General features: G+C 27.9%; 3 protein-coding genes across 4 annotated transcripts; 1 reads left to right on the top strand and 2 right to left on the bottom strand.

Annotated features, from left to right (window-relative positions):
• Window positions 1–1659: 1659 nt before the first annotated feature.
• LOC145180964 (phosphorylase b kinase regulatory subunit beta-like) lies at window positions 1660–16445 on the bottom strand. Of its 2 annotated transcripts, XM_090071082.1 has the most exons (33): window positions 16217–16445; window positions 15839–15983; window positions 15637–15736; window positions 15368–15472; window positions 15192–15251; window positions 13146–13282; window positions 12969–13032; window positions 12182–12277; window positions 10681–10785; window positions 10470–10559; window positions 10286–10343; window positions 9906–9983; window positions 9657–9797; window positions 7684–7790; window positions 7389–7441; window positions 7145–7238; window positions 6214–6297; window positions 5727–5831; window positions 5490–5572; window positions 5319–5409; window positions 5119–5183; window positions 4829–5034; window positions 4544–4716; window positions 4394–4462; window positions 4231–4290; window positions 3975–4048; window positions 3670–3733; window positions 3224–3318; window positions 3037–3104; window positions 2759–2928; window positions 2600–2674; window positions 2376–2423; window positions 1660–2087 (listed from the first exon to the last, which is right to left on the bottom strand). In XM_090071082.1, exons 1-33 carry the CDS (start codon window positions 16260–16262, stop codon window positions 1920–1922), a joined length of 3177 nt encoding a protein of 1058 aa, XP_089927208.1. In that variant the 5' UTR covers window positions 16263–16445; the 3' UTR covers window positions 1660–1919. The 2 variants fall into 2 exon arrangements, with proteins under 2 accessions (XP_089927208.1, XP_089927209.1); XM_090071083.1 differs by lacking the exons at window positions 1660–2087; window positions 2376–2423; window positions 2600–2674; ... (6 more) ...; window positions 4394–4462; window positions 4544–4716 and having other exon boundaries at window positions 4855–5030; window positions 16217–16422.
• A 310-nt stretch (window positions 16446–16755) lies between these two features.
• LOC145180966 (4-trimethylaminobutyraldehyde dehydrogenase-like) lies at window positions 16756–23486 on the bottom strand. The gene is made up of 7 exons (XM_080055937.2): window positions 23083–23486; window positions 19072–19227; window positions 18697–18959; window positions 18150–18290; window positions 17823–18011; window positions 17309–17538; window positions 16756–17047 (listed from the first exon to the last, which is right to left on the bottom strand). Exons 1-7 carry the CDS (start codon window positions 23447–23449, stop codon window positions 16837–16839), a joined length of 1557 nt encoding a protein of 518 aa, XP_079912063.2. The 5' UTR covers window positions 23450–23486; the 3' UTR covers window positions 16756–16836.
• On the top strand, window positions 19635–21632 carry LOC145193359 (uncharacterized). The gene has a single exon (XM_090071085.1). It carries the CDS (start codon window positions 19857–19859, stop codon window positions 21348–21350), a length of 1494 nt encoding a protein of 497 aa, XP_089927211.1. The 5' UTR covers window positions 19635–19856; the 3' UTR covers window positions 21351–21632.
• Window positions 23487–23622: the final 136 nt, after the last annotated feature.

Below are 23622 nucleotides of genomic sequence, written 5' to 3'. Positions count from 1 at the left end.
CATGCATACATGCATGCATGCATGCATTCATACATACATACATATATACATGCATGCTTGCATGCATGCATGCAAACATACATACATACATACATACATGCATGCATGCATGCATGCATGCATGCATGCATACATACATACATGCATGCATACATACATACATACATAAATACATGCATGTATGCATGCATGCATGCATGCATGCATACATACATACATACATACATACATACATACATACATACATACATGCATGCATACATACATACATACATACATACATACATACATACGTACATACATGCATGCATACATACATACATACATACATGCATGCATGCATGCATGCATGCATGCATCCATACATACATACATACATACATGCATACATACATAGATACATACATACATACATACATACATACATACATACATACATAGATACATAGATACATACATACATACATGCATACATACATACATACATACATACATACATACATACATACATACATCCATGCATACATACATACGTACATACATACATACATACATACATACATGCATGCATGCATGCATGCATGCATGCATGCATCTATACATACATACATACATACATACATACATACATACATACATACATACATACATACATACATACATACATACATACATACATACATGCATACATACATAGATACATACATACATACATACATACATACATACATACATACATACATACATACATACATACATACATACATACATACATACATACATACATACATACATGCATACATACATACATACATACATACATACATCCATGCATACATACATACGTACATACATACATACATACATACATACATGCATGCATGCATGCATGCATGCATGCATCTATACATACATACATACATACATACATACATACATACATACATACATACATACATACATACATACATACATACATACATACATACATGCATACATACATACATAGATACATACATACATACATACATACATACATACATACATACATACATACATACATACATACATACATGCATACATACATACATACGTACATACATGCATGCATGCATGCATTCATACATACATACATATATACATGCATGCATGCATGCATGCATGCATACATACATACATACATACATGCATGCATGCATGCATGCATACATACATGCATGCATGCATGCATACATACATACATACATGCATGCATACATACATACATACATACATGCATACATACATACGTACATACATACATACATACATACATACATACATACATACATACATACATACATACATACATACATACATACATACATACATACATACATACATACATACATGCATGCATACATACATACATACATACATACATACATACATACATACATACATACATACATACATACATACATACATACATACATACATACATACATACATACCTACATACATACATACATACATACATACATACATACATACATACATACATACATACATACATACATACATACATACATACATACATACATACATACATACATACATATACACGTACTATTTGTCTGGGGATAACGAATTCTTTTCTCAAGAAGAAAAAAAAAAGAATTTTAAAATGTTTCCTTTGCTTTACTCAATTTGACGAGCGAAGTCAAAACTTTTCATAAATTCAAAAAGGTTATTATATATTAAGATTATAAAAAGGTTACAATTTTAACAAGTTTCCATTTTACTTATTGAATAAAATATATATGAGTAACATCATCTCTCTATATATGTATAATTTATAAATTTCATAAGCTTTTGAGTTTTTAAGAGAGAAGAGAGAAAAAACTTTTTTAAAAAAGTTCTGGCTAGTAACTTGCTTATCACATAATAAGGCAAGCGTTGTCTTCAGAACTCGAAAGAATGAGCGAGTTATGGAGCATATTGCTGATTGCTGAGTGCGCGAGATATGACGTAGAACCGTTTCTTTTCGTTTCTGTAAAATCCACACTTTGAGCAGTAGGTTCAAGAGAGAAGAAGTCATCTTGAGACTTAAAATAAAACAACAAACAATTACTTAAACTAATCGTGTTATCAACTTTTTATCAGGTAATCTTTATGAGTATATGTAGAAAATATATCATATTAGGCACATTACAATTCTGGTAATTTAATATAGCTTACTGAGATATTAAACGTCAAATGGGATGTTAAAGGACTTCGTTAACATTTTTTAAGCTATTTCAATAACTGTTCATTTTAAAAGCCTATATATCATCAAGTAATTGTTTAAAATAAACTAAGTATAAAAAGTATAAACAAGATAAACATACTCTCACCTTCCCTTCATTACTATTTAAATACAACTGAACAGAATCTTCCACTAGCTAAACGACAATAAAAACCAGGGTACTAACTTTCTTTAACTCTACTGGAGTACGGAAAAAGAAATTTAGGTAGATTAATTACAGGAAATAAAAGTACTTATAGACATTAATCGGAAAAAAAATCTTTCTTGAAATTTAATACAAACTCTTGTTTGACAAAAACTTTACAAAAATACCTCTAAAAGTTGTATTGTTGATTGAATCTGAAGCTCTGGGTTTCGGTCAAGAATGGTTGAAATAACCATGATTAACTTGGTATAAAAGAATAATGAAACTTAAGAGAACATTCATTATGTAATTATGGTATCACAGAAAACAGCTGGTTATCAACCAACCTCTACAACAACTTGTCTTTCAACAGGCGAAGTTGCTTGGGAAAGTAATTCTTCTACTTGAACTTTGTAATCGATTTCAGCTTTTGTCATAACCGACAGAATCGGTTGCTGCTGTAGGTGACATGAACGAAGTTGAATTCCTTGTGGACAGTGTTCCAGAAGACGCCAAACTAGAAGAATAACAAGCTTCACATTAAAGATTTTAAGTTTTTATTGTAAATGATGTAAAATACCTATTCGATCCTTAAACTTCGAAAGAAATTCTTGATTGAGCATACATTTACTATAAAAACCCATTGGGAGTCTGTTGAGAGCTCCTTCCATCCTCCTCCGCTCCAGAGCAGTTCTTAAAACAATAGTAAAAAAAAAAAAAGATTTTATGGATTCTTAAGTATTATCCAGTAAACACTAAGAACTATAAAAAACCATCTAAAACATTTTATTCAAGAATAATTCAAAGTATACCGAGGTGAGACATCTTTTTTGCGTATGGTTCCTTTACCAGAAAGAACAGCAATAAGCAGTTGCTTAATTTCATGAGGGTAGAGAGAAAAAATGTCCTAATAAAATTCGAAAGTAGATATTAAAAGGATCTATAAAAGGCAACGCACCTAGGTTCTAAAACGCTGAAAAATTTTGGAGTTTTTCTCCTAAGTTAAAACAATCTCACTAGTAACATAATTAACAGTGGAAAATTAAAGAAAACGAAACTAGAAAAACTCTTTCAAATTTTCTTTCCCAAGATCATAATTTTCTTTTTGTGCAAAGGTTTAGCAAAGCAAAAATGTTTACAAAAAATGGGTTTAATACTTGAAACCTGAAAAGTCATTTTTTTTAAAATACAAACTCAATTCAAAATTTTAGAATAATTCTTAGGTAAATTATATAAATAACGTGCTTTAAAAACTTACAACTGGTTGCATTCCATGGAATATTGCACTCTCTAGACATTTTTTCATTGCTTGAATTATCCAGCTTTTAAATATATATATGTATGTATGAGTGTGTGTATGTATATGCATCTGTACACACACACACTCATATATAATGACAATATATATATATATATATATATATATAGAATCAAAATTTTAAGACAAATATAAAGATTACTTTAAAAAGCTCAAACTTCTGACCTACTTTTCATTTTAAGAGAAGACATACTTGCAATTTCAAAAAAGCACCTCAAATGAATTTAAACACTGTGATCACTTACCCAACTCGAATTTTTAACATTCCTTTAAACAGCTCTAAATTTGTTGATATAATAGCTCCAAGATGAAGTATTATCTATATATATATATATATATATATATATATATATATATATATATATATATATATATATATATATATATATATATATATATATATATATATATATATATATTTAGTCATGTTTACAAAAAACACACAAAAAGGGATAGCATGTGCAATTGTTTTAAAAAAGAGATGATGACTATCTATTTTACCTCTTGGTGAAGGGATACTTCTCTTGGATCAAGGCCCATGCATTCATTCTCAAATATTTTCTGTTACAAAAATATTTATAAACTATTATCTATTTCTAATGTGGCTACATCATTGTATATAGTTAAAGCTTTTTATTAAAATATTTTAATGTTATTTAATTACCTTTATGTCAGAAGGTGTTAAGGGTTCTGATATAACATGCTCATTGCACCCATACGCACCCAAACAAACCTACCAATTTATAAACTACATAGTAAAATAGAAGAAAAAGTAAAAAAAAAAAAATGTTTTTTTTCTCATAATGGCCCTCACTTGTTTTCCACAAACCAACATTGAAGTAATAGATGGAGAAAGGCTAGCAATGTGCTTCCCCAACAGTGCAGCACCATGCCTTAAAACATTCCAATTGTGGACATTGCTAGCTTTTATATAACAAGTCTCAATACTTTCTTGAACATTAAACTCTCCCAAAGAAAAGCCAGACCCTAAAAATGCAAACACCAATAACAAATGGTTTAATTAATTTTATTTATAACATTTCTTGAGTTTTATGCAGTTTATCTAAATATGTAAATTATCAAATACACAAATACTTACCTTCTCGATGTAATATTTTATCCAGTAAAAACATTTGCCTTTGTAGGTTTGTGGCAGAATGAAACAAATTAACAAGCTCAAGAGTAGAAAGAACTTGTATATTATCATCAGTTATATCAAGTTTATCTTCATGGTAATCAAAAACAGGATTATATACAGATTCAAGACCAGTAAGATTTGAAACACCTTGATTTGTTATAACCTTGCTAAAAAAAAAAGGCATGCATATAACTGTGTGAGAATTACTTATTATGCACTCAATTAAACAGCTTCATAATGACCCAACATACATTGTGGAGCAGTGTTTTGTTGTCAAATAATCAAGATGTTCTACACAACCTGTTGAGACCAACATCTAAAGCAAATAAGAAAAAACTTTTTATCACTTTGTTTACTTTAATAGCTTTAATAATTTCTAAGAAAAATCTTCAAAATGAACATTGACAAGACACATAAATTCAATAACTTTGTACACTTTGATTTATCTGACCTGCAGTCTGCCAAGTTTAATGTTGACACCAGCAACATTTCCAGTTTTCAATTCAGCCATAAAATCAACCATTTCTGAGGAAGCTTGGCCTCTAAAGAAATAACCAAACTGTCATAGACTTCATAAAAAAAAAAAAAACATTTTCAAAAAGTTCTAAAGAAGGTAACTAACCTAAAATTATGGTCTTGTAAATAAAGACATACAGTTGGTCTCCCTCCAAGATACCAGCTCTTTCGAATGAAGGCCATGCAGGTCTAAAATCAAATCTCAACTAATCCTCAAAAAATCAAAAAAAAAATATTGCTTAAAAAGTAATATTTATTTTAATTTTAATAATATTTGTTAATTTTTCAAAACTTTTTTTGATAATTATAATAATATATAAAAATGCACAATAATTATAATAACCTTGAGATCATCAACTAGTAATGACTTATCCAGTGACATATAAAAACCTTCTTGGTCAAGCACTATTGGATATGTTACCACTGTTTTACCACAAATCCTGTATATCTAAAAATGCCATTACTCATTTAATTTATCCAAATTCATTTACATTATTCACTTAAATATGTTAATACTTTTTATTTGAAACTGTTAAGTCAAATACATTTATAAATTAAAAAACATTTATTCTGCATACCATTTATAGGTTATACATACATACATACATACATTACATTACATTACATTACATTACATTACATAAAGAAACTGTACATGATTTTCCAATCATTTTTGAATTCATTAACTTGTAATAAAAGTAATTTAAACTGAGATTAAAAAAGATGTTTATTAACATTTAATTCATTAAGATTTAAGATTTAATAATGAAGTTATTAAACATTACTTACATTAAGAAATAAAAAATATATGCCTTACTAAGAAATAATACCTTACTGGTTCCTAAAGCTCCAAGGGGACGTACTGGTCTTCCAGATAAATTTAACTTTCTATTCTTTCCAAGTTCTTCATAAACCTACAAATAAAAATTTTAAAAATATTTTAGAAGTGTTTAAAAAAAATGACTATGTATGCATAATAACAGTATATAGAATAATATACAGAATAACAGTAAACAAGGTTAGGTTAGTCATTGTAATGATAATGTTGGATTGTCTTAGTAATAAAGTTCTAGATTAAAATGTTTATATTGGAAGTTATGTAGTTAAGATGGTATACAGGAAAGAAAAAAAAGCTGATAAATTCATAGAGATAGAGAAATAAAATAACTTAAATCCCTAAAGAAAACTATGTATAAACTTCTTAACATTATATAAACTATGTGTAATAGGTTTTTCCCACCCAATATGAAGACCTATTTTTTTTTTTATCAAAAGTTCATATGATGCTTCTGCCTTAATCTATACCAGTAAAAAAAGTCATAAGTTATAACTACATTCAACTTTTTCATAGTAGACAATAAAGTCCGCCCCAACAATACATTTGATCCACCTTTTTTTTATCAGTTCAGCTCAAGTATCAGATGCAGCCAATTTTTGATTTTCTTTTGACATTTAAAGTTATAAAATTTTGGCCATAAAGAGAACAATATTGTAAACATAATATGTAAACATATTGGACCCTTAGTTTTCTACTGTTCTACTATAACTGTCTTTTTCTATTTACAGCAAATTTCTGTAAATTTAATGAAACACTTAAAAATTAATAAAAAATGATAAAAATGAATTTTTTAATAAAGTTGATATTTAATATAATTTTTAAACATTATAAAGAGTTTTCTAACTAAAAAAGAAAGATGATAAAACCAAGTACAAAATGCATGCTTTTTTTTGCCTAAAAACTGTGAGGAGCAAATTGCTTACTCGAACTAGTTCTTGAGGAGCACAGATAACAATAGGTTCAATTTCTTTGGGTGTTTGTGTTTCAATACCATATGTAGCCAGGTTAGCTTGTAAACTTAAGAGAAAAAAAAAACAAACACTTTAAGCTTGCACCTCAATAAAAATAAGTGAGAGCTCCGTTAGTGTTGTCTTATACAGTATCATTAAAATCAGAATTTTAAGATAAATGTAAAAATAATTTAAAAAATTCAAACTCGTAACCTACTTTTCATTTTGAGAAATAAGACAAACTTGCAATACTAAATCTAATTCACAAGTCTAAAAACAAATATACTATCTAAATTGAAATATATGAAAAAATATCTTTTAAATCTTTAACTGCTATCTAAGCTATTTACAAAAATAGAAAAAATTAAATAGAAAAGAACCAAATTCAAAGATCAAACTTTTACTCCTGTAAAACTTGAAAGAAACAATCATTTTAAACACTTAAGGCTCAAAATAAAAACCAAATTCTAAAATAGTTTAAATGATATCAAAATAAAATGGAAAAGTAAAACCTTAAATGATGAGTAACGAGCACTCAAAAAGCCATATCTGTATTTCATACTGGAACGCAGATGCCGCTGAAGTGGATCAATTTCTGTTGGAGTAATTAAATCTTCAACTAAAAAGCAGTTATATTTAATTTTTACTAGATTCATCATTAAATTCTTTAACTATTTTAAGATAATTGGAATTTCTCAAAATAAGAAACTGTCAAAATAGGCTTAATAGTTTTTGATGGGAAATTTTAATAAAAAATCAAAAAAATCATAAAAACTTGGGCTTTACATAAAAAATGTTTCTCTTACAAATTTAGTGAAACATGCAGATTATTTTTTCACTTAATTTGTAAGTGAATATACACTTAACGCAATACATTTCAATTTATTCAAAATTAACGCACCACTTATACATTTCGATTTCAATTGTCATCAATATTTTATCATATATTTTGTCATCATATATTTTGTCAAATCATATATTTTGACAAACATATTAAGAACACATGAACACAATTATTTCGATGATCATAATAAAGTTGACTTTGAGGATGGTGAAAAAAGAACTAAAACCAAAAATATGGTTCATTTAACAAAGTAAAGTAAAATGATTATTATTGTTGTGCACACAAATACAGCTTAAATTGAAACATTTTTGATTTATCAATAACTAGTGTTACCACCTCTTGAAGTTATTACAGCCTGACAGCGCTGTGGCATACTTTCAATTAGAGATCTAATCATTTCTTGAGGGATATCTTCCCACATATGGATAAGAATTTGTCGCAGCTCATCTAGACTGTTAGATGGTGAATGTTGACTTCTAACATGGCGTCCCATTTTGTCCCAAAGATGCTCTATTGGGTTCATATTTAAACTGTAAGCTGACCACTCCAAAACTTGAATATTAAAATCATTTCAGTATTCAGTAACAATATGTGCCGTATGTGGTCTAGCATTATCCTGGATAAGAAGGTATCCATCTCCAATGTACATTGCAAAAGGTACCACAAAAGGTTTTAAAATGTCTGCTATGCATTGTTGAGTAGTAAGACATCCACTATCGACAATAAAAAGCTCTGTGCAAGCGAAATATCTTTCATTTGGTCTTCTGTATACTCTTGGGCAGCAATCAGAACTTAAAAGGCAAAACCTTGACTTATCTGTAAATAAGACCTGTCCCCAATCATGTATTCCCAACTCATATGCCTCCTTGCAAAAAGCCAGTCTGTTTCTTTGGTGGTCTACAGACAATCTGGGACAAGTAGCTGCTGGCCGCTGGTTGTAAATTTAACAACTTAATTAGTTGACTAACTGCAGTTCCATGAACTTCTCAGCAAGTTGTATTTGGAGACTTCGTGCAGTGGTGAACTGTTCTCTCAATGTTCGAGGCATTAAAATTTGTTCCTCCATGGCATAGTTAGCTTGTGGTCTGCCTTAGCCAAGTTGTCTAGCGTGATCATTGGTCTCTACAAACCTTTGTAGAACTCTACTGACTGTTGTATGAGACATTCCAAACCTTCTACCAAGTTAACGATTTGTTAATCCTTTATTGAACAAAGTAACTGCAATACATTCATCACAACTTAAATTTCTTCTAGAACGCTAAACAGATGTGTTGTTTAGATAATGTTGTTATATTTTCTATTGTTAAAACAATTTAAAACCAATACATACTTTTCTTTTAGAAGTGAGGTTTAATTACAGCAAAACATGGTACTTATGAAAAGCTGTTATAATTTTGAAATTAAATAAGGGAAACAGAATAAAACCTACAAAAAGCGTAATGATTAACACTATTATCATCTTTGTAATTGATAAATCCACAAAATAATATTTTTCAAAATAAGTCCACGAAATAATATTTTTCAAAATAAGTGGTGCGTTAATTTTGCGCTTAAGTTTAAAGTATAAAAGGGGAGATGCAAGGGTTTATTTCAAGCATTTAACAAAATGTGTTATAAAAAAAAAAAATTAGGAGTCTATACTTAATAAATTAGCAATAAGTAGCAACGATTGTCCCAGCAAGTATGTATTATCAAAGTCTAAATTAGGTTCTTTGGAGTATTCCGAAGTGTTCAATTCAATGTCATCTTTGGATACATAAAAGTACTTTGGAAGAACTTTACCTGAAGAGGATTAATAGCTTTTAAATGATAATGCAAAAAGATTGATAAAAATGTTTAATAAAAAATCAATTTACATTCTTTAAGCTTTGTTATCAGTTTGAAACCCACCTTCCATTTTAAATATATATAATGGTTCCAACATATCCATGTATGTTTTTGCAAGATTTCTATCTCCAATAAATAATGCTAAACATTGAAAACAATAATCAAAATTATCACAGTAATAGTTTTATTGCTCAGTTCCATTATTTATTCTAGTAATGTTTGAGAGAAAAATATTTAAATCTTTCTTAACTGTTTAAAAGGAAAAAAAAAACATTTCTTAAAAGGTAGACATATTTAATAGGTGAAAAGCGATCATAACACTACATGATTATAAAAGTTAGAGTAATCTTCTGGAGTATCTTATTCTAGGCTAACATAGCAAATAAACTTTAAAATGACAATGATGGTAACTTTGAAAAAATTAAATTAAGGATTATTATTACCTTCCAAAGCCATAAAGACTGTAAATATTGGCCATTCGCATTCGATTCCCTCAAAACGCTATGCAAATATAATACAACTTTAAAAAAAAGCATGAGTTTAAATAAAAAAAAAAACAAAAAAAAAAACAAAACAAAAAACACAAGTTTAAATATGTATGCTATTTTATATAAAAACTTAACTTACTTTAAGTTCAGCTTTTTCGTAATGCTGTCCAGGTTTGTCATATACTGTTCCATAACCATCTCTCAGAAATCTTTTCATACCATATTTACCCTAGTCAAAAAGATCAACAAAGCCTCATATATAATTTCAAATTTCAAGAGACCTACTTTAATTGCATAATGCAGTGTTCCCAGCAAAATAATTAGATATGAATAAAAAGAATCATTCTTACTGTTAAGCGTGTCACAATTTTATTCTTTGTTTCCTTCCGCAATACCTCATCATCAATAGAAAATGCAGGAAACCCAACAATAGTTAACAAAGCAGCATCAGTTGTCTAAAATTTTTCATATTTAGTAAATATTTAATAGTTAATAAAAAAATTAAGAGTTTTAACACAAGTCATTCCTTAATTTATTCTAAAAAAATCTGTTTTATCAATATAGTAAACTATAACAACAACATCTATATCAGTGATTCCCAACCTTTGGCCCTGAGCCTTTGTAGCCATCAATCTCTCAGAGAATTACAACAAATATATGGACAAATGCATCTTAGATAGAGAATTTTTAATTCATTCTTAGTTTAAAATGAATTGACTTAAAAAAACAACATTGTTGATGTAACATATCTTATTTTGAAGAGGTGCTTTTTATTTTATATTTTACAAGTTATTTATACTAAAAATATTAGGATTAAATTAATATTTTTAAAAAAGCTGCCAAATTTAAAGAAATTCCACTATCAAATAATACAACATCAAGGCTGATAGGATGATTTGGTTAAAACATTAATAAGGAAATTGCATTTCTCATCCTCTACAAAACTATCGCTGCATAATTCATCAATAGTCACTATGAGGGATTAAATAAAATTTAATAGGTGAAAAAAGAGGACAGTTTTTTAGGTGATTATGGTGAACTGCTGCTGCACAGCAATTTAAATTTAAAATTGTAAAGAAGTAACCAACTGTTAACGAACTTGTGTAACTGTGTTGCTTATTTCTAAATAAAACTACAGTTATTTGTTTACAATTATAAAATTATTTTAAAAATCATCTAAAACAATTTTATAATTGTAATCATAATTAATTAACAATTACATAGCAAAAAAATTTGATATAAATTGTAAATTATTTTTGCTACTTTTCTGTTAAACTTCAAATAATTTTTCAAATGTGGCCCCCAATGTCATCAACCTAAATTAAAGTGGTTCTGTAGTGATCTATACGATGCAGATCTACAACAGAAAAAACAAAAATATTTTCCTAATAAATATTTATAAATATAATAAATATTTTTCTTTTGGTTTGCTTGTTGTGGTTTACTAAAATCTACTATTAACTATTTTACTAATTCTTATTTCTTTTGTAGTTTTAAAAATGTTTTCTACAGTAAAAATCCATCAACACTTTTATGATAGAATACAATAGACTCATAACACAAACACAGCAAAACTCAAACTATTTTATTATCATAATTTTTTTGTTTTGTACTATATTAATATATTCTCTAATCAATCTTCTGAAACATTTAAGTACCAGCAAAACAAACCCACTTTTTTGAGCACAAGATAAGTTCAACATTTTATATTTTTATTTACAAACTTTTTGACTTGTTTAAGAGATAAATCATTAGTTAATATTGTTTTTTCCAAATACCAACATTACTAATATTATTAGCAATATTATTTAAACAAAGCTAAACTAAAAATATATATATATATGTAAATACCTTAGAATTGGATTCTCTAGGAAGCAAGGATTGCAAAATAGATTTGTTACGATAATGAGCATCAGGGTCCACATATATTACTGATGACAAAGTCCCCTTAAAGAAAATTGAAAAATTTTTAACTGCTTGCATTATATTTAACTTACTATTCAAACTTCAAATCTAAACTTTTCAAAAATGTGAAGTTTTTTTCTCAGTACAAGTGAGAATTGTAGTATTATTTTCAAATTATTTTCAGTATTATTTTTACTGCATTATTTTCACATGCAGCAAAAATGTCACACTGCAATAAAGCTACAAAGAAATTGTGTTGCTGTGAAATTCAAAAGATCTGTTTATAAAAAATAAATCAAAAAGTTAAAATAAATTAAAAAAAGTCATTTTACAAATATTTAACAATAGTACAGCAAGTAAGTTAAAAATATGATATGACATATGCAAACCTCTAAGAAAATAATAACATAAAGCTGCAAGAAAAATGAAAGCTAAAATTGATCTTCAGAAACCCCTAGTTGAGCAGAAATATTTTTAATAACACTTGTAGTTGCATTTTTAAAAAAGCAATATAGGAAATTTTTATTGGTAAGTTGGTTTCAGATTTTCTTATACAAACTGATCTTAAAGATTCTCCTTGTGTATATAAGCAATCCAGTGAAATTTGGATTAAAACAAATCATACTTGAAAGATTTCAAACTATGAAAAATTAAAAATATTATTTTTACAGCACTTGCATAATTTTAATACTTATTGATTAGCAAGTTGAATAGTAAAGACAAGCTTTTTTACCTTATCACCGTACAAATTGAAGCCATTAATTGCCTCCAATGCAGCAATAGCCATGCCAATAGAGCTAATCAACAAGATCCAAAATGTGTTTTCATTAACTCAAACACTAAATCTTTAATTTGATTAGGTTTTGATTATTTTTAATTTTACTCTTAAAAAAAATCAAACAAACTCAACCTTGCATGAAGCTCTCTGTGACCATTGTTGTACCTAGTACCTCTCTCCCACATACCAAAATCTGCAGTTCGGTAACTTCTTTCCACATAGTAAACAAGGTTTTGAATAAAATGGACTTCATCAATTGTAAAGATAATCTATGAAAAATTAAATGGCAACTTAAAACAGTATCAAAGTATTTTAAACTTTATCATGATATAATAATGATGAAAGAACCCTAGAAGAATGATCTAAGAAACATAAAAAGGTTTTTGTTAATAGATTTTAATAGATGTTAATAGATATGTTGAACCTTTTGTTTCATCTTTGATGGATGGCAGATGATGATGATAATGATGATGATGGAAGGCAGTAGACAATTAATTGCAGAATGCAAAAGCACACAATTTTTATTTTTTAAGTTAAATGACTTCCTAATTTTCTTATTTGCATAATTTTCTGAAAATGCCAAGTCATTCGTAAAAGTCAATAACTTATGAATTGTTACTGGGCTTTAGGATAAATGAATAGCATATTAAAATCTGTTGCAAGTTTGTTCAACAAATTGACTATATGAACAATAGCAACTTTTTTTGGCCTGCAGAATTTTATTGATCAAAGCAGGATCACTCAACACACATGTAGGATCAAATTTTAGTGCAGAGAAAAAAAGTTCTTGGCATAAAACAAATTAGACAAGATTTTCTAGAAAGTTCTCAACAAATTTGAATCTTTCTTTGTGATAGCTGAATATCAATTCCATTAAACAATTTTAATGTCTAGAGTAAGAGCTATGATCTTTAAATAGAGCTTTTGAATCATTTAACCATAGTACTTTTTCAAAATAAGTGATTGTTTCCTTACAGAAGCATTGGCTTTACTTGTAATGTGGAATATATTACCTTTGGCAAGTTCTGTCTTTAGTTTGCTATATTGCATTGCTATAGGTGGTTATATTGTTCTTAAATATATCATTTGGATTATTTAACCATAGCGCTTTTTATCTATTCTTTTTGTTATTGGTAAAATCTGTAATCAGTCAGAGTTAGAAAACTAAGCTCTTTAGTTAACTTGTGATTATAAAAACATTTAATAGTAATTTTTTGTTCATCTGTTCTACAATCTTGAATTTTGATAATACAGCAATTGAGAACACCAGTAAAGACTGTTCTTTATCTATAAACTTATGACAAATAATTTGAACCACATTAGTTTTTTTCTATGGATTTCTTTTGAATTTAGACTTTATTTGTCTTTTGTTGATTTCAAGAATGAACATGCCACTAGTAGCAAATTCAAGAAGGTAGCAATAGGAAAAAAAGGTTAAAAAAAAAAAGGTTAAAAATCGTCATGGTATATGGCTCGGTATATGCAATATCTTGACCCTTATAATCATTCACATAAATCAAACTATTGTCATGTTCAGGCTCAGAATATATAGATTCTTTACGCCAATGACCTTTTATCATTTGTAGTTAGTTGATAAAAACTCATTAAAAAATTAATTTCACTATACCTGTTAATTTAGGCATTTTGTGCTTTGTTTTTTTGGTTATTAAAGAAAATAGATTTAACAGGTGTAGTTCCTTTCAGGAATGGGAAGTGATTGTCTGCACAGATCTTTAAAATTGTTAAAGTCAAAAAACATTGCTTTAACAACTTTTTCAACCACTTTCTAAAAGTTTAAAGCTCTTTTTGTAAAAACAAAAAATTAACAAAATAAAATTTATAACCTTTCTGGAACTTACTGCTTTATAAATTACTGACAAATGGCTTTTGAAAATAAATCATTTTGCTTTTTATTATTTTGTTAAAAAAATGACCTTGAAACAATATTCAGTAATTTTTTTAAAAATACCTTTATGACATGTCTAATATAAACAGCTGACATAAAGAGCAAGATCCAAAGAGTTTAATACCTTAGTATTAGTTTAATGAAACTAAACCAATTTCAGCATTGGTTTAAAAAAATGTCCCAAAGAAAATATTTTCTGCAATTTAAAAATTTGATAATCTTTAAGAAGATACTTTCTTGAATATTACAAAAATGTTAAACCAATCACTTACATCCAAGCCAGATGCTATCATTTGGGTAAGTACAAGAAGATAAAGGGATATGCAATCTATCTAATATAAAATTATATAAAATGAATAAAAGCTAATTTAAAAGAAAACCATGAAAAAATCTGTTGCATTTCAAATTTAACTGTAGATTTCTTACTGAAGTTATTTAGAAAACTTACCTGTAAATTATGGTATGATGGATCTATCCATATATCAGCAGTTCTAATATCAAACTTTACACTTAAAGCATTAACTGGTTGCTGGTCCTTCTTGAAAGCTTCAACCTTCAAATAAACACGTCTTTTTATAAAACCTATTTATCATAATAGTATCAACAATAATAAAAACAACAATATAGTTTGTAAAAATATTTAAATATAACAAAATTAATAACAAAAAATAAAGATATTTTAATAATAAACACTAATAAACAATGTAAATTAAACACCTTATCAGCTTGCAGCATAAAAAAGAAGAGAAGACCACGCATGCACTTCACAGCACTTTGTTGTAATAAATGTGTTCGCCCTTCATCATTATCCAGATGTCTATTTTTTAAAATTGAGTTAAATTTTTAACATTTTAAAGATAAAATGAAAGCACCATATGTAGCAGTTGAAAAAAAAAAAAGAGTTAATTATAACATATACCTATAACTGAGAGACATACTCCAAATAGACATAGCACAGTAAATATTGTCTCGCACATGTCCATCTTGCTTAGTTGGAAGTTCATTAATATTTAAAGGAAATAACCCATGAGTCAAACTCTGATGGCACAATATTTGTTTTTGAACTGAGGTTTAAAATATAACATTTTAAATGATATGTAAGTAAGCTATAGCATTTATACCTAGCAGTAGTATTGGGAAAATCTTTAAATAAATAAATCAAATGTTCAAACTACTTTTTAAAAAAAAAGAAAAATGAACATTAATAATTTTCAAATTTTAAAAACTAAATCTTTTTTAACTAAGAACTCTACAAACAAAACATAAAAAAAATCAAATTCTTTCACATTTTACTTACTAATACCAAAATAATAATCAAGACGAGTTTTCTGCTGTATTTTCATGGCAATTTTATCCAGGAGGTAATTAGATGAGATTTATAAACATTGATCCAACACTATAATGTTTCCAAGATAAACAAAAATGTTACCAAGATACACTTTAATGTTACCAAGATAAACAAAAATGTTTTTAATATTTGATATTTTGATACTTTATTCTGCTACAAATTAAAAAGAAAAAATTCTGTTTCCACAATATGAAATAAAAACATGAATTAAAAAAATAATATTAAAGATTATTACAAAAAAAATTTTAATTGAGAGAACAAAAACAAACTGAATTGACAAGCATTCCTTAGGATATTGATGCAATATTTAACACTAAACACGTCACAATATTTTGGTTGTGAAAAATGTATTTATTAAACTTTGTAAATAATTTTTTATTCAGATAAAAATTTAATTCTAATTAAATAAAAATCTTTTCAATTTATAAGAAAACAACAAAAAAACAAAAAAAAACAAACAAACAAAAAAAAAAAACAACAACAAAATAATAAGAATTATAGCGTTAAGACTATAACATTCTTCATCAAGATTATCAAAAATAAAAATACTATAAAAATTTTTAAGAGCATCACTTGAAAATACTCTCCACATCATTCAGTTCAACATAAACACTCTTTGTTTGTGTGTAATGTTCAATAACTTGAGTTCCATTTTCACGGCCAATGCCAGACATTTTGTTGCCACCAAAAGGTACTTGTACAGGATACATGTTATATGTGTTTATATAACAAGAACCAGCATGAAATTTGGATATTACTCTATGAGCTCTTGATATATTTCTAAGATAAAAACCATATTGTTTATATATTGAAATTAAGTATAATAAAAGTATTTGCATCAATCATTTTTTTGTTAAGCCCAGGTGTTGTCCTGTAAAATGTTAAATATCTTAAAATTAACAGAAGAATATTATTCCCAAAACATTATTCTTATATCTAAAAGTTTATTAACAATCCACATGTAATACAACTTCCTACTTTGGGAGTTTACTTAATAATAGCTTCTATGATAGAGCCAGCATACAAAAATCAATTGCTTACTTTGTAAATACACCTGCTGCAAGACCAGTTAATGTATTGTTAGCCCTATTTATAACTTCCTCTTCAGTTGAAAACCTCATGATGCACATAATAGGGCCAAAATGCTCTTCTTTTACTATTTCCATATCATCATGACAGTCAACCATAATGCATGGGTTAACATAGTAGCCATTAGCATAAGGTCGATTCTTAAAATTTGGCCTATCTCCTCCAAATAAAATATTTGCTCCCTGAAATAAACAAAGTTTTTTGTTTTATAGTCATTCAATATACTTAAGTGTAAATGCATAATTGGTTTTAAATTGATTAAAAAATCAATGAAGCCAATTATTTATTTGCAAAAGATCTACGCAGCTAAAGTTTTGTTTGCACAAGATGTTAGTAGTTAAAGTGATAGAACTTATCATCTTTCCATAAAAGTTTAAAACAGTTTAATGTAATGAAAATATTTATCTTTCATTGGAGGATACTGGAAAGACTTTAAGAAATTTCCTTAAGTAATATTTTACTATACCACAGAAACAGCTCTATTAATGAAACCTTCAACTTTCTCTAAATGCTCAGCACTGATTAATGCACCGATATGTGTTCGAGCATTCATCGTATCACCAACAATTAAATTTTTTGTGGCTTCTAAAACTTTTACGAGAAAATCTTCATAGATTGATTCCTGTACATAAACTCTAGTACCATTAGAGCAAGCCTAAAGAAAAATGCAGAATCAATAAAACAAATTTAAACTACCTTTAATTAAAACATTTGTTGCACACACACACACACACAAAATGTCTTATAAACACAATATCATAACAAACAAAAGTTTATTATATTAAAATCTTACTTCTCCCTGTATGATAAAATTAGCCATTAGTGCACCTTGTACAGCATTATCAATATCAGTATCTTCAAATATAATAAGAGGAGATTTGCCTCCTAATTCTAGAGTCACTTTCTTTATTGTTGGTGCACAGGCTATCATTATCTAAATGAGAAATTCTAACAATCAATCTTTATTACACTAAGAAATTAAAAATGAAAAAAACATATAACAAATTTTTCTCTTAGCAGAAATAAACTTGCTCAAGTCATTTTATAATTGGTGAAACAAGTTTTTGTAAAGCAAAACATACCGGTTATGTAAGAAAGGTAAAATAAAAATCATTTTTAAAGTTTATTATGCAAGTTAGAAAACAACTCGAAAACTTGATGTTAAATTACTAAATTGTTAATAAATGATTTTAAAATAGAAGTAAATAATGATACAAAGTGTTATGTATATATAAATTAAAATACTGGTATTATAATTAAAGTAAAGGATTCATTATTTGAAAAAAAACACTCATCAGACAAACCATTTTAAAAATTAAACAAGACTAACTTCAATTTACCTTAGATCCAGTTGATATACTTCCAGTAAAAGAAATTTTAGCAATATCTTTGTGTTGGCATAAATATTGACCGACATCAGCATCACCTTGTACTATGTTTAAACAACCAGCTGGAAGGCCGACATCTGCCATTATCTCAGCAAAAACAACACTTGTGATAGGAGCAAGAGGTGAAGGCTTGTATACCAAAGTATTTCCACAAGCTAAAGCAGGCAAAGCTTTCCATGCAATGTTCAGAAATGGAAAATTCCAAGCCCCAATGCCTTAAATAATATGAAACTCTGTAAATCTTTAAACTTAAAATAACCTTTAAATAATGAAATCATTAAGTACAACTAAACTACAACTAAAACTACGAAGTTGAAACATTTCTACCTGAACACACACCAAGAGGCTCTCGTACAGTGTATGCCAAAGCACCAGTATGAATAGGTATTTGTTGACCATGAAGCATGTAACATAAAGAAGCAAAATAGTTACAGGATTCAATAACAGCATCTACATCATTGCTCGATTCAGTGATAGTCTTTCCTAGTAACATGCAAGCCAGAATTTTACGAAACTACATTTAAACATTAATAAGACAAATTTATGTGAGATGTAGTTTTTCAGTTTTTGTTCTAATAATTCTGTATATTCAAATGTAGTATAAATATCAGAAACATTAATAACATTTTTCTTAATGTAATTTTAAATTTATTTCATTTATATGCAACTTGTCATTTGCAATGAAATTACATTAAAAGGCTATAAATAGACTTGGTAGCCACCGCCTCTATTCATCCGCTCCCGCCAATTTAGTTAATATCCAACTACTGCCAGTTTTTTATCAATAGCCACTAATAGCCGCTATTTTATTCAAAATGCAGCTGCCGCTAAAATACAGCTGAAATGGCCAGTTTTTGTTTTTTAAAACTATGTTACGCTCAATCTTTTTTTTTTTCTCTGATTTTTATGAATTTTGTTGTGCTTACTTCATTTTTGCGCTTATTTTTCGTTTGACCATGGCAATATAATAATTTTTACTTCCATGGTTTGACTCGGTTTATAATTTGATAACAAATATTTCTTATTTACCGTCGCATTAGGAGCAAACTGCATGTAAAAGAAATTTCCTTTTCTTCCTAGTACATTTACTTTTTGGTAATTAGAGATTTAATATGAAAAGACCAATAAATAATACACCATTATCTTGTCACAAACCAAATGAAAACTCATCAATAAAATATTTGAAGATAAGATTGTGCAGCACCTTTAAAAAAAAATGTGCTTCACTTGTTTGGAATTATTATGGAGAATTAGTAGCTGAAGATGGTCAAAATCTCGATGAAAGCAATTATTATTGCAAACCATGTTTGGAAATTGAAAAAGCCAAATTAGATAATAAAAAGCCTGCCCATTTGTCGAAAATTCATTCAGTAAAATGTTCTACATCAAGTGGAAACATGAAAAATCATTTGTTTTTAGTACACAAAATTATTATTGATAAAGTATCTACTGAAGAAAAAAATAACAACATCTTAAAAAATTGGTGCAGCGTTAGCAGTTCATCATTGAAAGCAAAATTTGAGATTACTCGTGACATTGCACTTTGGTTTTGTACCGATTTGCTATCTTTTAATCTTGTTGAAAGAAATGGTTTTATAAATTTTTTTGAAAATAATTTAGGTATAGTCACTCCATCACACTTATCTTTGGCATGCTGGGCTTTAACTGATATGTTCAAAGCTGTCAAAAGCAGTGTCAAAGATGTTTTAAAATATTCCATTGCTGCTTCTTTACTCTTTGATGGCTGGACAGATAAATACAAAAAACTGTCATATATAGGTGTAAAGTGTTCAGTAATAACCAGTGAATGGGATAGAAAAATTTTTACTTTAGCTTGTACACCACTGGAAAACCACACAGCAGAAAATATTGCAGATTTTATGAAGAATATTATCAAAGATATGTTTAGCAAGCAGTATGGAGAGTTACATTTGCATAATGTTCACGATGGTGCTGCAAATATGATGAAGACTTCTAGTCTACTGGGTTGTGAAGAGCCACAACATTGCTTAGCTCATGTGCTGAATTTACTTCTGGTTTCTGATGGCCTTAACAAATGTTCGGAAGTCTTAAAATTGCTCAAGAAATGTCAAAATATTGTTACATGTTTGAGCTTCAAATCTACTGTTCTAATTAACGAATTTTTGTGTACAAATGATGTTGTGGATGTTTATAATAAATTACAAAAAATTGCTGAAGTAAAAGAACTTGTTAATCTTGATGAACAATTCCCAATTAAACTAATATCGAATGAGAATCAATTAAACCCAAATGACAATCCTGTTATTGTAGATAGTGGGAATGAATATGAAAAAAATGATAATCTATTTGAAGAGAACTCAAAATACAAATCCAAACAACGTAACAGTTTAAAACTCCAAGTATGTAGTCAATGGAACAGTGCACTTTTTATGACAGAGTCTATTGAACAGTTATATAATGGTATAAAAAAACTTTTAAAAAAAATTGGAAAAAGAGAATTGTGTCTAGATGAATTTGATCTAAAATTATTAAGCGAACTTGTAAAGTTCAATAAATCATTTCAAAACTTGACAGACGTAGTGAGTGGGGGTAACTCTTTCTGTTTTGCCATTGGTCAAGAATAAAGTTGCATCACTCCTCCAGGTATCTTCTGACGATTTACCTGTGATAAAAAAGCTTAAATTAGCTTGTAGCTCAAAATTAGAGCAGCGTCTGAAACTGTCAAAAACAGCCAAATTATCATGTTTGTTAGATCCAGCAGTTAAATCCATCTTTCCAAATAATCATGCAACTGATATACTCTTAGAGACTTTATCAAGTTTTACAGAAAGTTCAAATTCAAATTCAGCAATTAACAATGCAGTTGATAAAAATGATAATAAACTACTAAAAGATGGTAAGTTAAATAATATAAAATAAGATGGTAAGCTAAATAAATAAAAGTTATGATATAAATAAAATAAAAATGTTAAATAATATAACTAATTTTAATTAATCAAATATTAAACAAACATTCAATTGACCAAAAATGTTGATCAATTAAATGTTTATGTTGTTCAATTAAAACCATTATGATGTTCAATTAAAATCATTATGTTTTAGAAAATCATCCAACTGCGAAGAAATTACTGCTTCCAGAAATAAAAATTACGCTACCAAATCATGATCAAAGTAAGCATCAAATACTAGCAAGGGAAGTAAATAATTATGTTAATTGTCTGCTAACAGAAGAAGAAGAAAAAGATCCTGTGGTGTTTTGGAAAAATAACCATAAAAAATTTCCCTATCTGGCACGTTTGGCGAATGAATATTTATGTATTGCATCAAGTGGTGTAGCAGTAGAATCCATGTTTTCAACTGCTGGATTGATTGTTAATTCTTGCAGAAGTCTACTGGACCCAACTAATATGAATATGATTTTTTTTATACACAAAAACATTAATTTGCTGTGAAATAATTTAGGGGTGTGTTATAAATTTAGTAATAACTAAAAACAAGAGAGGATATTTTCCACTTTCAGTCGGCTAGCCAGCCTCATTCTTTATAAGCCAGCCGCAGCTAGTTTTGTGTTTTTTTTTAGTAGCTAGCTGGCTATCCAGCCACTTGAACTTGTGAGCCAGCCACCTGTTCTATTTACCAATGGCTTGCAAGTCTAGCTATAAATGGTATTGCTGGATTCATTTAGTTTCCTGGCAAAGCACTTTATACTGGTGCAGTTGGAAAATTGCTTTTCTAGATATATGGTTGTTTAGTTTAGTATAAAACAGATATTACCTGGTTATATGTTTTAAATTATTAGCTAAAAACAAAACAAAACAAAAAACTTAGAAAAAAGCAAATGCTGACTTAAATAGATGAAGGTTTTTACAACATACAACTATAAAATCTCAGTAAAAAGTCAATTTTTTATTTAAAATTGTTTTGTAAATGTCTGAAGTTTTATTTAATACTTTTTGTTGTTGCTTAAAGTCAGTATCTAAAAATATACATTTTTAATTACATAATAAAACTTGTTTTAATTACATAATAAAACTTGTTAATGTTTCTCTGCATTACATTGCTTAAATGGATGAATATTTCTAGTAAAATTGAAAAAGAATCTTCATTGGTTGAATCTCTTCTTATAGAATTCATGAAAACATTAAAATCTTTGAAAAATAAAAGGTAAAAAAATCAATAAAATTAGGAAACCAAAAAAATTTCTTAACCAAATAAAACCCAATGCTAAATCAAACATTAAAGAGGATAAACACAACTACATGAAAGTAGAACTTTTATGTAATACTATATAAATACATTTAAAAAAAATAAAAACAATGGAAAACAAGCATTTTTTTTATTCATCTTTAATTTTACCTGTATCTATGGTTTCAAGTCTAGCAATATCAAGTTTCTTTAATCGAATTGCTTTTGCTGCTCTTCTAAAGATACTGCTACGTTCAGAGGCTGTCTGCTGTGACCAAACTTCAAAAGCTTCTTTTGAATTTTTGATTGCCCTTTCAAGCTCCTCTTTTCCTGAAGAAAAAAACTGCCCAATAACAGCCCCTGTCCCAGGATTAAAGTTTTTTATAATTTTTGAAGAGGTGTGAGACTGTGGCAGGCATCTCCGACCATCTACAAAGTTTTGGTGTTCTGATGATTTTATCTCACTAAGGCTTCTTTTTCTAAACAGACTTGAATGCTTTCCAAACTTTATTACATTTTTATTTATGCATTTTAGCATTTTTACTAATACATTACATATATTTATTAAATTACAGTTTTGTTCAGAAAAATAACAATTTTATCTCTGAATAAAACAGCAATTATTTAAGATACTGAAATTACTTACTCAATTAAATTTTCGAAATAGTAACAAAAATCACGCATAATACTAAACTTACAGCACGATTGTGT

This window comes from Hydra viridissima, unplaced genomic scaffold (assembly GCF_058129835.1).
Source record: "Hydra viridissima isolate aposymbiotic clone 2 unplaced genomic scaffold, HvirCarnegie_v1 scaffold_14, whole genome shotgun sequence".
NCBI lineage: Eukaryota > Metazoa > Cnidaria > Hydrozoa > Anthoathecata > Hydridae > Hydra > Hydra viridissima.
The sequence above is the reverse complement of the archived record's forward strand: the minus strand, read 5'-3'. Positions and strand labels throughout refer to the sequence as shown.

What these genes read in the sequence shown, in the direction of transcription:
- LOC145180964 (XM_090071082.1), bottom strand. Translation starts at nt 16,262, where the DNA reads ATGAAAATACAGCAGAAAACTCGTCTTGATTATTATTTTGGTATTA. An exon ending in ACGAAAAAGCTGAACTTAAA is followed by an intron (nt 10,344 to 10,469) that starts GTAAGTTAAGTT and finishes ATATTTGCATAG; the next exon opens with CGTTTTGAGGGAATCGAATG. An exon ending in TTAAACTTGGCAGACTGCAG is followed by an intron (nt 5,184 to 5,318) that starts GTCAGATAAATC and finishes TATTTGCTTTAG; the next exon opens with ATGTTGGTCTCAACAGGTTG.
- LOC145193359 (XM_090071085.1), top strand. Translation starts at nt 19,857, where the DNA reads ATGAAAAGACCAATAAATAATACACCATTATCTTGTCACAAACCAAAT.
- LOC145180966 (XM_080055937.2), bottom strand. Translation starts at nt 23,449, where the DNA reads ATGCTAAAATGCATAAATAAAAATGTAATAAAGTTTGGAAAGCATTCA. An exon ending in ACTTGAAACCATAGATACAG is followed by an intron (nt 19,228 to 23,082) that starts GTAAAATTAAAG and finishes GCATGTTACTAG; the next exon opens with GAAAGACTATCACTGAATCG. An exon ending in GCAGCAGGTGTATTTACAAA is followed by an intron (nt 17,048 to 17,308) that starts GTAAGCAATTGA and finishes TTTTTATCTTAG; the next exon opens with AAATATATCAAGAGCTCATA.